General features: G+C 40.4%; 2 protein-coding genes and 1 long non-coding RNA gene across 4 annotated transcripts in view; 2 read left to right on the top strand and 1 right to left on the bottom strand.

The window, feature by feature from the left end:
- The window catches only part of PIK3C2A (phosphatidylinositol-4-phosphate 3-kinase catalytic subunit type 2 alpha), a 50,027-nt gene extending 41,172 nt beyond the window's left edge, over positions 1–8,855 (top strand). For both annotated transcript variants that reach the window (XM_082192824.1, XM_082192823.1), the window contains exons 29-33: positions 824–941; positions 1,035–1,116; positions 2,668–2,777; positions 2,982–3,107; positions 5,530–8,855. In XM_082192824.1, coding sequence (XP_082048950.1) covers positions 824–941; positions 1,035–1,116; positions 2,668–2,777; positions 2,982–3,107; positions 5,530–5,712 — 619 coding nt within the window. In that variant the 3' untranslated portion in view covers positions 5,713–8,855. The remainder of the gene's footprint in view (positions 1–823; positions 942–1,034; positions 1,117–2,667; positions 2,778–2,981; positions 3,108–5,529) is intronic.
- LOC309516900 lies at positions 8,290–11,271 on the bottom strand. Its single transcript, XR_014213059.1, has 2 exons — positions 10,713–11,271; positions 8,290–9,492 (listed from the first exon to the last, which is right to left on the bottom strand). It is a non-coding gene; the product is annotated as an uncharacterized lncRNA (long non-coding RNA).
- Positions 11,272–11,396: 125 nt separating this feature from the next.
- On the top strand, positions 11,397–15,283 carry RPS13 (ribosomal protein S13). The gene is made up of 6 exons (XM_082195377.1): positions 11,397–11,462; positions 12,112–12,160; positions 13,372–13,450; positions 14,016–14,185; positions 14,367–14,467; positions 15,101–15,283. The coding sequence occupies exons 1-6, from the start codon at positions 11,440–11,442 to the stop codon at positions 15,132–15,134; spliced, it is 456 nt and encodes a 151-aa protein (XP_082051503.1). The 5' UTR covers positions 11,397–11,439; the 3' UTR covers positions 15,135–15,283.
- Positions 15,284–16,651: the final 1,368 nt, after the last annotated feature.

Here is a 16,651-nt window from a genome sequence, read left to right as displayed (position 1 = left end):
TGTAATTGGCTCTGAAGGAAAGTATCAAAGAAGGATACAGAACAGTCACTGTAGTTCCATAGCCCTAAAGCCTTCATTTATTTCAGTATCTCCTTAAGTGCTGTTGAGCTTTTTACTTTTTGTAAATGTAGTAGTAGCTTCTCCCTGAAACAAACTGTATTTCACGACTCATTTTTTAATTGAGGAAAGCATATCATTTTAAATTAGTCTAAAATTCTGCCTGGGTCACAGACTGGTATACAATTTTCTGGCATTCTTAAGGATATGGTGTGTGAGAATGACTCAAAGGATGTTATAGTAACATACTAAGGGTAACATGCAGTGCTGGTCATTCACCATTTATTTCAGCAGGTCTGCTCTGAATATGACATAGATGTCACACACAGAACTTTGCCTAGTAATAGCTATTAATTGTTGCTCAGTTCTCTTGAGTAATGCAGACACATGAGAATTTATTTTCTGTATTTTCATTTCATTTCTGAAAGGGACTATAACAGTTGATGATGCTTGAGTATTTGCTTTCAGTGATTTTAGAAAAGGGAGAGGGGTCAGAAGGGTGGAAAATATTTCCTTGGAGCATGTGTGTTGCCATGTTACATTATACTTGGAGTACTCTTGATATAGTAACAAATACTGGACAGCTGACAACAGTATAATTTGCAGTGTTCCTTCTGTTCTATTGTAAGATTGCCCAAGCTTTTGGACCAACTCATAGATTATACTAGTATCTTGTATTTGATTGTTTACTTCAGCAAAAGTTAAATACTGATTGTTGCTACTTACTCTTGTTATTAATGTTGTGTTCATTGTATCTATATTGCAGCTTTCCTAGTAAGATGGTTTTAGGAAGAACACACATAAAGGATGTAGCTGCCAAAAGGAAGGTGGAACTGAACAGCTACATACAAAGTTTAATGAATGCATCTGCAGATGTTTCGGAGGTAGTTCTACAAAGTAATATAAACATCATTGTTTTAATTCCTTTATGTTGGGTACAGTCACCTCATAATAACATTTTGTCTTTCCACATCTAGTGTGATCTTGTTTATACATTCTTCCATCCCATACTTCGTGATGAAAAAGCTGAAGGAATAGATGGAATAGCCAAGTGTACAGGTAAGAATATCACTTTTAAAGAAGTGGATCGTGTCCTGAAAAGTGAAAATATTTGTTGTAGTTACATTCTATCAAGCACAAAAAGAGAAATCATAAAGGCAGGAGGACAACTGTATTGAACTAGTTATTGAACATTTCAGTCATTCCTCCCCCCCCCCCGCCCCTGGTTTTTCCTAGCATACAAACCAATAATTCAAAATAACTTGAGTGTGAATAAAAATATTTACCTGTTTAAAGTGTCCTTGAAAGAGAAATGTTTACATTTGAGGGTTTCTTTTTATATTTTAAAATACAAGTTCAATGATTTTGTGTGCTGGTTTTCTTCTCCCCTCCCCTTTTTTTGCTTCATTTCTTATTTTATATTGAATAGAAGAACCAGCAAATAGAATATATTTCAACAAATGTCACATTTCTCATTTTGTCAAAGAAGTCCACCCATGAATAAATATCTCCCTTCTACACTCATCTGCAATTTAAGCTCTGTGGGAAATTGTCAAACCACAAACATATTGGTATAGAGTAGTGAAAGTTTTTGATGGAGAGGAGGTGAATTTGTTATCTAATAAAGTGTGTGTGATTTGTCCAGTGGGCTTTGTGCAGGTCACTCTATTTTGTCACTATCTCCTCAATAACAGTTTGCTGGATTCATCTCTGATAGTGTAGCCTTATTAGACTTTACCGATTGGTGGGCTCTGCATTGCTCCCAGGAGGGAGGGAGGAAGTCAGATGACACCGAGGGTTGGTTCAGAGAAAGAGTTCTTTATTTCTGCTCTCCAGAACAGCAGAAAGGCACTCGCTTAGTCAGTCCACAGCAAGTCCAAAGAAATGAGAAATTTCATGCAGTATATATATCCTCCAGGCACCCTCTCCCCCTTCCCCAGGAATCCAACCACGTCAGCCTATACATGCAGGTTGACATCACATGTGTTCCTGCTCCGGTATTCTTAACAATAAAAGGGTTTTGCTTCCTGTACTTCTGACCATAAAAGGGTATTCCTGTTCCTACTCTTATCTTGGAGCAAGAGGTCACCAACTCCAAGAACACACACTGGCGCTGTTCCCAGACTAGGTCTGTGCGTCAGTGTGGTCAGGACCTAGACGTGTCATCCCTGTTCTACTGGAACAGCCAAGGTCATCCTTGCTGTCATGAACTGTCTGAGCACTTGATATACAACCGGGTTTTTGTTTATATATTGACTCAGAGCTCGTTAATGGATTTTAGCTAAGGAAAAATAGGGATTTTGGTGCCTGTTTTAAACTGCCTGCACAGTCAGTTTTTGGTTTGGGAAACCCATTCCTTCAATAGTAATGTGATACTACATGTTGTCATTTCAAGTAGTCAGAACTCCATAAACTGGCCTTTTCAGGATGACCAGTACTGATCACAGAGAGTGCTTTTCTCTCACATCCCAGTTATCCATGGTGCCACTCTCTGATAGCAGGGAAAGATTTTCCCTCTGTGGGAAAAGGGAATGACAAGTGCACAGGTTAGATAACGTTCTGACTATGGAATGTAGAGGGAAATATCATTCTGCCTTTTCTTTTTTTAAGATGTGAGCCCTTCAAGTCCTACCTCGGGCAAAGTAGGAGGAGAAGTTAAACTATCTATCTCCTATAGAAACAGCACTCTGTTTATCATGGTGATGCACATTAAGGATCTGGTATGTACAAAACTGGAAAATGCATATAATAGTTCATAGTAGATTTTGGTGACAAGTAGTTTGCTCTTACCAACAGTTATTTCTAAGGGTATGATCCCTATGATAAAAATCCCTGTGTTATTTAAACAGCAACGCCAGTGTCTTACTTTATTTCAGTATGGTTGATGGTTGTTTCTTACACCAGAGATGTGCTCTCATTCTCAGGTGACTGATGATGGCACAGACCCAAATCCATATGTGAAAACATACCTGCTTCCGGACATACATAAAACCTCTAAACGGAAAACCAAGATATCACGGAAAACAAGAAATCCAACATTCAATGAAATGGTAAGCTGAAATAAGCTATGTATAATATCCGGTGGCTTTTCAAAGCAAATCCATGTTACATAGCTATAACTGATGGAACACATCAGTGGGCCCCCATTGAATTGCCCCAATGAGAGTAAGAAACATACTCTAAATCACATCTATCCTGCAGCTGCCATAACACATGCTGTATGAAACAGCTTGGGGCCAGAATATATATATGTCTGGCTGTACAATTTTCCAATTGCTTTTACATCCAAATATGCCTTAAGCTGTTAAGAGAAGTCTACCACCTTACCAGCGGGAAGGTAAACGGCGTTCCGTGTGCTGCGCTGGCTCGCCAGATGCAGCTTTGTCACGCTGGCCACGTGACCCGGAAGTGTCTCCGGACAGCGCTGGCCCCCGGCCTCTTGAGTGAGATGGGCGCCCAACCCCAGAGTCTGTCAAGACTGGCCCGTACGGGCAGGGGTACCTTTACCTTTACCTTTACCACCTTTTCAGGGTGCCCAGTGTGGATCACAGAGAATGCTTTTCTCTCACATCCCAGTTAACCATGGTGCCACTCTCCAATAACAGGGAATGATTTCAAAAATTGGGAGGTTAGCTTTATCCTTGAAAGCACTGTATCCCTGTTTATGAATTCGGAGTGGGAGAGGAGAGCCTCTTCTAAAATATTTTCTTCAAGCAAGAATCCAGTGCCAGGATTTTTCCTGAAAATCTGCCTCTTTAAAAAAAATTATTCTCAGTCTTCTGAATGTTACAGTTAAAACAATGGAATATGAAATTGGGGGTGAAGGTAGGGAAGGAACTTTGCAAGTCCATTTTTAAAGCTTATTTTTACAAGCCTGTTTTCAGTAGATCAAATCACTGAGGTCTTAAACTGTACACACTTGGGGGAGTGGGTAAGATCAATTTGGTTCACTGGTATTTACTTCGGAGTAGATACCCAAAAAGTTACAAAGGGCTTGTGCAGGCAATCTGGTGATCCTTGTACGTCCCTCTTCCTCTCCCTCCTGTCCCTCTACCCCAACAAATCTCTTCTGCCTAGGGGGTGACAGACACTAGAAATACACCACTGCAACTGCATTTAAGCTAAGATGTTAGAATATTTGTGAACAATCCTTGACAGCAGCCCAAATAAGTCAATGACTAATTGAAGAATTTTTCATCTAATATAGGTGGGTGGGTATAGGTGGACATCTAAATCCATATATACACAGCTGAATGAAACATTCCAGATATATTTATGGATTAATCTAAGGGTGTGCCCACGTTTACAGATGTCCCCACATGACGATAATCTGTTGAGTGGGGATTTAAAATGAATGCAGACACTTGCTGTTGTAATCCCAGGGGATGCAGATGGGAAGTGTGTGCATGGAAATCAGGGACATGTAGCTATGTTGACATTGTCCCTTTCCAACTTTCATCACTAATTAAACTATTGCCCTTCAAAGGGTAGGTGCTAGTTCAGGGAGTGGAATGTTTTGAAACATAAATTAGTGAGCATATTCAAGTATTTAATAAAAGGATTTAAAAAAACAACAACCCAACACCATTCCCACTCTAAATGAATGAAGGTCAAAAGAAATACACCAGGATCCGTTCCAGAGCCCTGTTTGCATCCTGAAGCGAATGTAACATGCATGCACAGGTCACAGTTTGCTGCTTTCGCGCATGCGCGTGACGTCATTTTTAGCGTCTGCGCATGCGCGAGCGGTGAAACCTGGAAGTAACGTGCTCCATTACTTCCGGGTCGCCACAGAGCGCAACCCAAAAATGCTTAACCTGAAGCGTATTCATCCCGAGGTATGACTGTACCTTAAAAACATACATTTGTATTCAGGTACCAGCAGGTGGTGGGTACCAGCGGGTGGCGCTGTGGTCTAAACCACAGAGCCTAGGGCTTGCCAATCAGAAGGTTGGCGGTTCGAATTTCCATAATGGGGTGAGCTCCCATTGCGGTCCCAGCTCCTGCCAACCTAGCCGTTCGAAAGCACATCAAAGTGCAAGTAGATAAATAGGTACTACTCCGGTGGTAAGGTAAACTGTGTTTCCGTGCACTGCTCTGGTTCACCAGAAGCGACTTAGTCATGCTGGCCACATGACCCAGAAGCTGTCTGGGGACAAACGCCTGCTCCCTTGGCCTATAGAGCGAGATGAGCGTGCAACCTCCGAGTTGTCTGCAACTGGACCTAACGGTCAGGGGTACCGTTACCTTTACCATATACCTATCTTCCATATGGCTGATTGAGGCAGAAGGTTACCTCAGTCACCCAGCAAATGGTAATAAGCTTAGGAGTAGAAAATAAAAGACGTATTCTATACAGGGATCTGTCTTACTCACCATCAGTTTTTGTAACTTAATCCTGGATGTTTTGTAAATAAACTGTCTTGGCTTTCATTGTTTATGAATTACTGTGTGGGTTTTTTTTATATATAGCTTGTATACAGTGGATATAGCAAAGAGACCCTAAAGCAAAGGGAACTTCAGCTAAGTGTACTCAGCGCTGAATCGCTGCGTGAGAACTTTTTCCTGGGCGGTGTCACACTCTCCTTAAAGGAATTTAACTTGAACAAGGAGACTGTCAACTGGTATCGACTTGCTGCTGTACCATATTTGTGAACCTGGCAGCTGAGAGGTGAAAATAAGAACAGAATTGAATAAACTCAACTTCACCTATATTTGGTCACTTTTTCCTACTTGAAGATAACTCACACACTTTAACATAAAACATGGCAATTTGGCAGATTGCTGTTGGACCAGCCTTCACAAAGTTTAAACAGGGCTTCTGGAAAACCAGCTCTGCTTCATGCTTTTACTGTAATAATATCCAAGCATTGCTGTAAATGAATTGTATAAATTTAATATCTGTGGATAATGAAATTATAAACCTTGACTAGATGTTCCAAATTAAATCTAAGGGGTGTTTCTTTTTTAATTAAAAAAATAGATTAGATTCAGTCACATTTGAATTGCTTGCCTGTTGATACATTGGAAACTTGCTTTATGCTGCTGTTATCGGACACAGTACCATGTCAAAAAATATCAAAGTAAAAAAAAAAGATTGCTCCTTGTCAGAAAAGAGTTAGTGGCTGCACAAACTGTCAAAAGGGAGATTTAAACAGACAGCTGGAGATACTCTTAGTGAGCATTTGGACTCATTAAATCTCTTTGAGGCTATTATCAGAATGAGTGCCAGTAATGGAAGTAATAAACAATGGTGCCTTATTTTGTCATTCAGCTGCTTCTTATACCTCATTTCTGATAATTGTTTCTAAAACACTTTTTTATCCAGCTTTTTTTTAAAAAAAGAATGAATGTTTGCTCACATGGTTTGCTATATAAATAATTCATTTAACATTCCTCCCCCCTTTTATTTTATTCAGCTTCCTTAAGTCAAACTCAGATGGCACCAAAATGTTAAATGCTTATCCAGTTGACTTTGATCATTTTTGTGCGCCCGTATGTTATACCTTGATAAACTGCCACATTAAGATATACATTGAAGCTATTTTATGCCATGGTTTGCTGCATAGCACATATTTTTCCAGAAAGTAAATGTTATGGGTTATGCATTATTTGGTAGGGATTCCATTTCCAGGTCACTTTAAAGAGCAGAAGAGCATCGTATCAGCTGCCGGTTGAGAATAAGTTGCACTAAAAACTTTGGGTGATGTGACCGGGCACAATAACAGTTTTTCAGTCTATGAGCACTAAAAGAGTAATCCAAGCACCTTACTCACTCCAGTAGAAATTGACTTGCTGAAATGCGTGGAAGATGCTCTGCACCACCTTTTAGTGGATTGCACTCTGAATCCACTGATTTTAATTGTATTCTAGTTTTCTACATTTGTGTGATACTTAGGGATAGGTTGCTATAAATAAAATTTACTAACTGGTAAAACAAAGATTTTAAAAAGCTGATGTAGGAAGTGTTTAGATTGCACCATGGCCAATATCCAATATTCGTCATACTTTGAGCATGCCCAGTGAAATCAATGGACTCATAATTTAAGTCCATTAATTTTATTGGGTCTACTTTGAGCATGACCTAGTTGGATATAACCTGATACATTTAAAGCTAAAGCCCAAATACTTCTGAATAAAGCTGATCTCTCAACTGTCCGTAATAATGAGCTTAAAGCAAAATTATGCAATGATAAAGGAGGATAAAGTAGACAATGACAATCTTTATTGCCGGGCAACTGAACTAAAATGTGATCTAATTTATTTACCCTAAAGCATAGTGAGGTCTCCATTTTCGGACCTAATACTAAAAAGGGCAGGGGAGAAATGGGAATAACATTTTGCTGCCTGAAATATTTGTGGTCCAATTGTACAATAAAACCTTGGAATATTTCTCAGTGTCAAAATTACATTGTGGCTAACAAAAGCTACTTGAGGTTTAAAAAGTCCTGGTTTTATTAGCTTTGAGTTCAGTATGTAAATAGTAACCTATATATAAACTAACTAGATTGTATTTCCTGCTCACTTGATGCTTTTTGAGATGCATTCCATTTCATCAATAGAACCACAACCAGACAGGAAAGTAAGACTACTGTTTTTGTGAAACGTTCCATTAAATTACTGGAAGCAATATGTACTGCTTTTTTGCAGTCTTCTACTAGAGCACAGTATGTTACAGCACAAAACGTGACATTAAAAAGACTCTTGGCTGGATGCTGGTTAGAATATGTATGCTGTCTTAATGGTTACATTTGCCAGTGTTTGTCCATGCCTGTGCCTTTGCCCACCTTCACCACTTTTCAAAATAAAGTACACGTTGGTAGATTCTTAAACTGTTCTTCATTTACCATTAAAAACTCTAGAGGAACAACATTAATTTTGCATCTCTTGAATTATTTATAGTGGTGTGATACACAACAGATGATTATCTTAGTTTGGTATACACAAAAGGGGAGGAGGGAATAATTGGGTTAACATTTAACACTTTCGTGTTTTTAAAATGTGGTCTTACTGGCATTTTATACATTGTTAATCAAAGAAAATCTTATGCAACATGTATGGACTGCAGCTAGAAAGAAAATTGTGTCTATGTACTTTTGAGGAAAACATCTTGCTGTAAGAAAAATGACCTCCACGTTTTCTGTACTAAATAACCTGGCTATGACTTTGCACTGAATTTTTTAAATATTACTGCTTTTTTATGATCTACACATATATATGAAAGCTCAAGAGATCTTTGATATTTCTCTATTTTTAAAATTAAAATGGTGCAGAAATCTTAGTATGTTGCCTTAAAAACCTGATTGCTCTTTCTAGGACACTATACAGTGCAGCTTTCAAATTGAAGAAATTTTATTTCTGGTATTTGCCGAGTTAGGGGCACAGTATAATGCAGAGTTATGTATGCTTAAGCTCATTTACACCAATGGACTTAAGTCTGTTTGTTTTAGATTGTAGCCTATGCATGTTACATGGAGGAAAACCATTCAGGCAATATAGCACCATTCTCACAATCCATAGGAATTTAATTTCCTTCTGTGCTTTGTACTCTCATACTGTGACTAAAAAATGTATGGCAAAGGTTCATAGATAATGAAATGCATTGGGAGCAAATGTAGAAGTTTGCCTTGAATTGTCTATTTATCTGTAAGAACCAAATACTTCAGTTATATTACACTGATAGCTAATAAGGATGTACAGTACAGTATTTCTATCAGTATCCTAACCCATAATATATGGGTTAAATGTGACTCCATAACTGTCCTACAATTACATTAAACACTATTCTGGAATAATAACGTATTGCCTCTTTTTCTACAAACACTGGTATGTGTGCGTGGGGAAGTAGAAAAACAAACACAAGCTACAAAAATAATGTAGGGGCCTTGTAATAGATTTTACTATTACCCATTCACTTAGCAAAGCCTAAATTCTCTGTTGTTTGCTATTAGCAAATTTCTATCTTTGGCTACTACTTGTGTCTGGTTTGAAGTACAAAACTGAAAGCCACTGCATTTTCTGGAGTTGGTGGTTCTACAGCTCAAATAAGTCTGAGGGCACCTTTAAAATTTCATCAGCTTAAGAGTGCACAGCTGCTATATTTTCCTTTTCTGCAGAAAATGTAGACCAGCATTTGGTCACATTTTAAAAATTACTGCTGTATTGTCTTTATTTCACTATACCTGGCTGACTTTTGTAGCAATAGCACACAAAGCAAATACTCTCAGCGATTCACACAGTATGTTGGCTGGGTTTGCAAAACTGATGGCAGTTCTTTGAGTGCTTGGAATTTTATTTAAAACCATGCTGCCATTGGGCTGAAATTGGATGTGGAAGGGGCTTCCTATCCTTTTTTTCTTTGTGCTGTTTTCTGCTGAATAGCATCTCCACTCACTGCTTTTACTTCCTCAGTGGTTGTAAAAGTATAGCTGTTTCCTGCAAGAAAGGAAAATAGTCAAGAAAAACAGTTTCATGTCAAAAGTACATCACCTGAACATGCTCACATCTACCAAGCATAACAGCTGCCATTCACTAGAGTTTGCTTCTTTGTAATTGAATATGTAAAAAAATAAAAAATGATATCTGTATTAATATCTCTATTAAGACCTGGTCTTAATAGAGATACTGGATTCCTGTCTCATTACACATGCTAATCATCTGCATACTATCCCTTGCTTTTTCCTGTAGGACTAATTGCAGTCATTAACAGTCAACAGGTTTACCATACCCATTGAGTCAATCACCCATCTCCTCCTACCCTCCTGAGAAAAGCCCCACCCCACCCTCCCACTATATATAAGTGTTTGGTGACTTCTGTTTCAGTGTATCTGAAGAAGTGTGCATGCACACGAAAGCTTATACCAAGAACGAACTTAGTTGGTCTCTAAGGTGCTACTGGACAATTTTTTAAATTTTTAAATATATATTTTGACTGCATCAGACCAACACGGCTACCTGCCTGCCTCTTTGTAATGTCAAATATAGTGCTTGATTGGACAAGCAGGTGGTTTGCATGTTAAATATTATGGATTAGTAATTGCAGAAACCCTTGTTTCCTGTAACAACAGACATGGCCCAGCACATCCAGAGCTCAACACCTTTAGATCATAGCTGTCAATTTTTCCCTTTTCTTGCAAGGAATCCTATTCAGAATAAGGGAATTTCCCTTTAAAAAAGGGAAACGTTGACAGCTATGCTTTAGATGCAAGTTTATTTTAAAAGAAAAAATACACAGAGCATGAAATTCTTAATTTCTGGTTGTTGGCTCAAGCCCTGCGTTGGGCAAATAGAACTAGGGGTTCCAATTTTACAATTCAATGAAAACATACAGTACTGTGCATGGTAGTCCCTTCTGGAAACTATACTGTAGGTGTCATGGTAGTTGCATTACAGCACTACACATCAGCGCTCTAGCACAGGTCAAGCCAAGGAACTCAGTTACTCTGTTTTACTGTCTCCATATTTCAGATGGAGGTGGAGGTTCTTATTAAAACATGGTTTCATAATATACAGAGAGAATATATATATATATACAGGGTGGGAAAATGTCACCTGAGGAAACGAGTTCTGTGCCTGCCTTATTCGACTGTCACCTCTGTAATCAATATTTGGGAGAAAACAATGTTCAATCTGAAATATAGACAGGCTATGCTCACAGTATCCATATGAAGAAATAGACCTCTCAGACACTCTGGGTCTTCTATGGAACCTGTTGCTCCATCCCTGCAAAAACAGCATAGAAGCGATCGATCCTCTCAGAGGGTTAAAAAGAAGCGCCCTTGGTGAGCTCTGTGAAGAAGCCCCTGCCCAGGGAGACTGTGTCATTTGTCACAGCAGCTGTTTCTGATATTTCGCATCACTATGAAGTGCGTAATGAACCGTATCGATTGGTTTTAAGGAATCTGTTCTTAGTTTTGCTGATGTGCTACTGCCCTTTCGATATATAGCGCTTGTAACGCTTTATGTCACTTAATTTGAATGCCATTATTTGAATGGCATCCGGAGGGTCGCCTGCTGTTCTCGACCGGAGCCTTTCGTCACTGAGGTGTAGTCAACCCCTGTTGGGATCCACTAAGGCTCTTATGGCCACTGGCGCTGAAAAAGCCCCTTCCCGCCAGCCGCGCCCCCCACCGAGCGTCCCGCGCCTCCAGCTCCCTTCCCGCGAGTGAAAATAGACCGGCTGCGCTGCCCCTCTAGTTGCTGCGAACTCTATGGCTCTAGCGAAGCAAAATGGATGTCTCCAAACAAAACAGGAAACCCGAGAGCGGCGGCGGCGGCGGCGGCGGCGGCCGAGCGCGCTGACGTCACTTCCGACTGCAGGAAAGGGTAGATCTGCGCGGCCGCCTCGCTTTCCTCTTCCTTTTCGCCGCCGCCGCCGCCATCATGGGTCGCATGCACGCTCCTGGGTGAGTCGCCCGCGGAGCGGGGAAAGGAGGCGAGGGCCGGGGCTGGAGAGGAGGGCGCTCTCTCTAGCGCTCCTGGGGCCGGGGGGAGCTGGTGGGGCCGGGCTATGGGCTGGCGGCGCGTTGCTTCGGGGCCCTTTTCTCGGAGGCCTCGAGGAGAGGAGCCGCCTTGTCTCCCGGGTGTCCATGGCCGGCCTCGGCCTCGCTGTTCCTGGCTGACCATTAGCCTGGGGCTGGATCTTGGGGCTCATTGTGAATGGAGACTCAGGGTGGTTTTCACCCTGGCCTTCCCGACTTTCTCCCGGGGAGGCCTCTGGAGTCGGGCCGCGGGAAACCGCCACGCTTGGAGACGTGGGCTCAGACTTGATCTAGTAAAAATGAAATCGTCGTGGGGAGGAGCTTTTCTCCCTCCCTTATTATAAAACCAGAAAATAGTGAGGCTGTTGTAATTCAAGAGTTTTTATTTTTCCATTGGTTTGACTGCACACGGTACGGTCTTGGAAGCATCACGGGTGGTCATAACATTTATGGGTTGCTGCTGCAGCAAGTTGGTGACTGTTGGGTATCAGATAGTGAGCTGCTTGTCTGCCATGTTTCCAGAAATGCATGTTCTAAACTTTATACTCATTTCCTTCGGTTTCTTTTACCACAGGAAGGGCCTGTCCCAGTCTGCCTTGCCCTATAGGCGAAGTGTGCCCACAGTAAGTAATATCTTCAGTTGTTTGTGATCCTGCTTTGGCTTAACGTATGTGGGGAATGTATTATGGTGTACACTCAAATAATATTCAAGTGGGTTGCCATTGTAGAAAACTATTTTGGCCTACAGTGTATAGATTAAACAGTGATGCTATGATGCATTTGTCAAAGTGTCCTGTTTTCTAAAAGCTCGTAGTACAGCAAAGTATTCTCTAAAGTGCTGTTCAACAGGTAGTTAAATAATAGGCAAGCCTTTCTCAAATATTTATATTAATGAAGCACACTGAAATTTGTCTGTGGCTGCAACTGTATATATTCAGTTTCGCGTGGCACTGGAAATGGTTTGAAAGGTAAGAACATAAGAAGAGCCTGCTAGATCAGGTCAGTATCTTGTTCTCACAGTGGCCACCTAGAAGCCTGTGGGAAAGCTGCAAGCAGGATCTGAGCACAAAGGTGCATTCTCTCCTCCTGTAGTTTTTAGCAAGTGGTATTCGGAAGCATGTTGCCTCTGACCATGACGGAGGAGCAAAATCATCATGGTTAGTAATCATTGATGGTCTTAGACAAATTTGTATAATGTCATTATGATACTGGCAGTTTTATTTTCAATAACTTTCCTAATGATCCCTAACATGGTATTTGTCTTTTTCGCAGCTGCCACAAACTCAGTTACTCTCTTTATCAAACTGTCTACTATGACCACAAAATTTCCTTCCTTGTTAGTCTCTGCTGGTTCAGACCCCAAGAGCATATGTCTTTATACCTCCCCCCCCCCATACACACATGTGCCTCTTTATAATTTTTCACACTGAATTACATTTGTCACTTTACTAGTTTGGAGTAGTCCTTTAGGATCTCTTTACAATTTCTTACAGTGTTCCTGAACAAAAGTGGTATACATTTGTACATATGTACAATTTAAAAGCTAGCAATTAAAACAAAAATGCAACATAAAACGAATAAAACAGCATAGCAGCCACTGTGGGTTACAATGCAACCCACCACTATTTTCTGAAGACAAATGCTACAAGAATATGCATTAAGATTTAGCAGAGAGGATTGTTTGAAAGACTCCTAGACAGTTGCATTTTCTGAAACTGCATTGATGTAATGTATTGCATGGTTAATGTAGTCCCAATTTGATTCTGGGTGATAGTTTATACTACCAACATAAACTATGTGTGAACTAATCTGGCTCACAATTGAATTATTACAGTGGCTCAAACTTACTTCTGATGATGTCAAAGAACAGATCTACAAGTTGGCGAAGAAGGGCCTAACTCCCTCACAAATTGGTATGTTGAGCTAATGTACCACATTTGGCAGGTATTACTCCTGTTGGCTACATAGAGTTTTTACAGTTCTAGTTGTGTTGCTTGACTATTGCTAGTGGAGTGCTCAGTTGTAGTGGTATAGCTGCATCTCTGTCTTGGGTTAAGCATATAAGTCTTAAATCATGTGTAATACATTGGATTGGAGCTTTAAGTGTGTGTGTGTGTGTGTGTGTGTGTGTGTGTGTGTGTGTGTGTTGCTAAGTAAATATTTCAGCCCATTAAATTTCAAAGATTTATTTGGTTTCAGCCCTCAAATTCCATTGCTTCTAAAATTTCAAGGTGCTGTGTAGTCGCTATTAGGTTGAGTTTATACTTGACACACCAATCAAGTACCTGTATTTCTGAGTGTGCATAGCACTGTTTTGCTCAGGCTGCTCTCTGTGATAATTGTTAGAAACCATTTTTTATTTCTATCAGAATAGTTCTCCCTTGTATTGACTAATAATTCCTTGGTAGAGTGAGCATTTCCAATCATAGCTGAGTTGTCTTGTATTTCTAAAAGTGTGTAATTATTTCTCTGTTTCAGGTGTGATCCTCAGGGACTCCCATGGTGTTGCCCAAGTTCGTTTTGTGACAGGCAACAAAATTCTAAGGATTCTTAAATCCAAAGGACTTGCCCCTGATCTTCCAGAAGACCTTTACCACTTGATCAAGAAGGCTGTGGCTGTCCGTAAGCATCTTGAGAGGAACCGGAAGGTAAGCTGGATATACTCCATCCTCAAGGTTATAAAATGGGACCTGCAGTTGTTCTAAGAACAATTACAGAAGGTTGGGGTAATCCATTGTGTAAGATTTCACTGAACATCCCCTTCCCTTTCTAGTTAGTTTCTTTTGTTAAAAAGCAGTATTTATAAGAAAATTGGTTTTCCCTCCTTAGGATAAAGATGCCAAATTCCGTCTCATTTTGATTGAGAGCAGAATTCATAGGCTTGCTCGTTATTACAAGACCAAGAGGGTACTCCCACCTAATTGGAAGTAGTAAGTATAATTTGCTCTTGATCCTGGTGTAGAAATTTTCCATGAAGAAAAAAAAAGTAGGCAGCAGGTTTCAGTTTCCTAACCTTATGACATTGGATGGGGGGGGAGAGATAGCACTTACACAAGGAAAGCTGCTGTCATAATGTTCTAAACATAAAATTTCTGTTACATCTGATTTGACAATAGGCTGGCTACCTGTAGGCTCAGTTTTATTTTAAAGGGTAATGTAGCCATTAAATGCAATTGGGATATGCTTCTGTAAAAGAACTCTTTCCAGCCCAAGTGAGTACTGTTGGTCTACAGGTGCTATATATGTAGTACTATATATGTAGTACATCTATAACAGAATAACTTGTTAGAAATATGTGCTAATCCTGTTAACAGGTATACTAGGCTAGATTTCCTCCATAGTTCTTTAAGCATTCAGTTGCTTCATTTGCGGATTGCTCACTGTGATGATTGTGTTCCAAACATTCGTAGTTTCCACCAGAAAGGTTTTTCTTTTGTGTTGGCTCAGCCCTTCCTTGGATGTCTGAGTGAGCCGCTGGAATTGTCATAAAATTCCTAAATGCAGTCTTGTGGGTGTTGCACTTGCCACATCTTGACATCTCTCTTTTGCCTCCCTCTGTCTAGTGAATCATCCACAGCTTCTGCTCTGGTGGCGTAAGACCTGTTCTATTCACCGAGGGATCACATTGGTCATTTTTTGTGTCCCGTGCAATGCCTCTTCAGAGAAGGATGCCGTAGAGCTGTCTTATTTAAAATTGGCAGAATAAGATGTTATCTTGACCATGTGAATAAAAATCTGTTTTTTCCCACCAGATTTGTAAAGATTTCTTAATGTAAAACTGATTTTGTGCTGCAAATTAATTTACATGAGTTGTAAGCCAGTAGCAGATTGTGGGATGGGGTGGAGGTGCTTACCTTACCTCCTGGCAGGTGAATCACTGCAGCTTTCTGAGAGAAGCAAGGTGGTGGTGGTGCAAATGCCACCAGCACAGCTAATGTGGTGGTGGTGGTATATTTGCACCATGCTGTTCTCCCTGCCATGCCCTTGTTTTTTGGTAAGCAGCAGTGACTTCCACTTCACTATCTGCTACTGTATAAGATTATAATTGAAGGATGCAAATGTTGACAATATATTATATTTCGTTCTAGATTGGAGAGTGTTCCATTTGCAAATTGAGTATTAATGAAATTTTGAGACTTGAATGTAAAAACAACCAATAATGGCTTCCTTCTTGCAGTTGCCTATTTCCAAGGGTTGTGCAGTTTTCCTTAAACTGATGAGAATATAGATCACTTCTTGTTCACTGATGTATAAGCAGTCTTAACAGTGAGTGTCACCCCCCTTGTGCAACAGGCTTCCATTTGTACATTGGAACTTTCCTTTTCTCTCCATACACCCTAGAAATCTTACCTGCAGAGGGGTTGGGGGAACCCTCTGGAGCAGACACTGCAGGCTAAAGGGGAAACAAGAAGTGACAGCTGCTGATGCATTGTAGGAAATCACACCAGGACAGCACCTCAGGCAGCACAGTGCATCTGCCTGTTAACCAGAAAGTTGGTGGTTCAAGCCCACCCAGGGATAGCTGTGGGCAGGATTCCTGCATTGCAGCGGCTTGGACTAGGTCCCTTTCAAGTCTATGACCCAGAATGTTCAAAGAAGCACCCTTTATAAGAGGCCATTTTAACAAATATTTCAGTTGTTGGAAAAATGGCTACTTCAGGCTGAAAGGTCTTCTCTAAATAGATTCTATATGACTTGTGTTGCCCTACAAAATCAACTTTGAATGAGGGGTTCCCTATTAAGATGTATGACTTGTTGCCACATCAAGGATATTCCCAAGTCTTCCCTTTCTTCCACCCCTCCACCTTTTCCCCATTGTTAAAGGCAGCATAAGCCACTTGCAAGTTTTTTGTTCACTAATGAAGATTTCCCCATCACTCATGCATTGCCAGAAGTATTACCATTTGAAACCAAGTCTTCATTCACTTTAGCATCACTGTTCCCTGAGCTATTTTCATTACATTCTAATTACGTTTTGCTTTAGGCAGCAAATGATACAAGCTTTATTTAAGACACCTAGTTAAGCAGCACACAAAAGATACGTATGCACCTCTGCTGTTGACTGGTTCGGGAATGTTTTTGCATGGTACTGCAAAAGCATGCAACATTACACA

Source organism: Podarcis vaucheri (assembly GCF_965113315.1).
Source record: "Podarcis vaucheri genome assembly, chromosome: 1".
NCBI lineage: Eukaryota > Metazoa > Chordata > Lepidosauria > Squamata > Lacertidae > Podarcis > Podarcis vaucheri.
The sequence above is the reverse complement of the archived record's forward strand: the minus strand, read 5'-3'. Positions and strand labels throughout refer to the sequence as shown.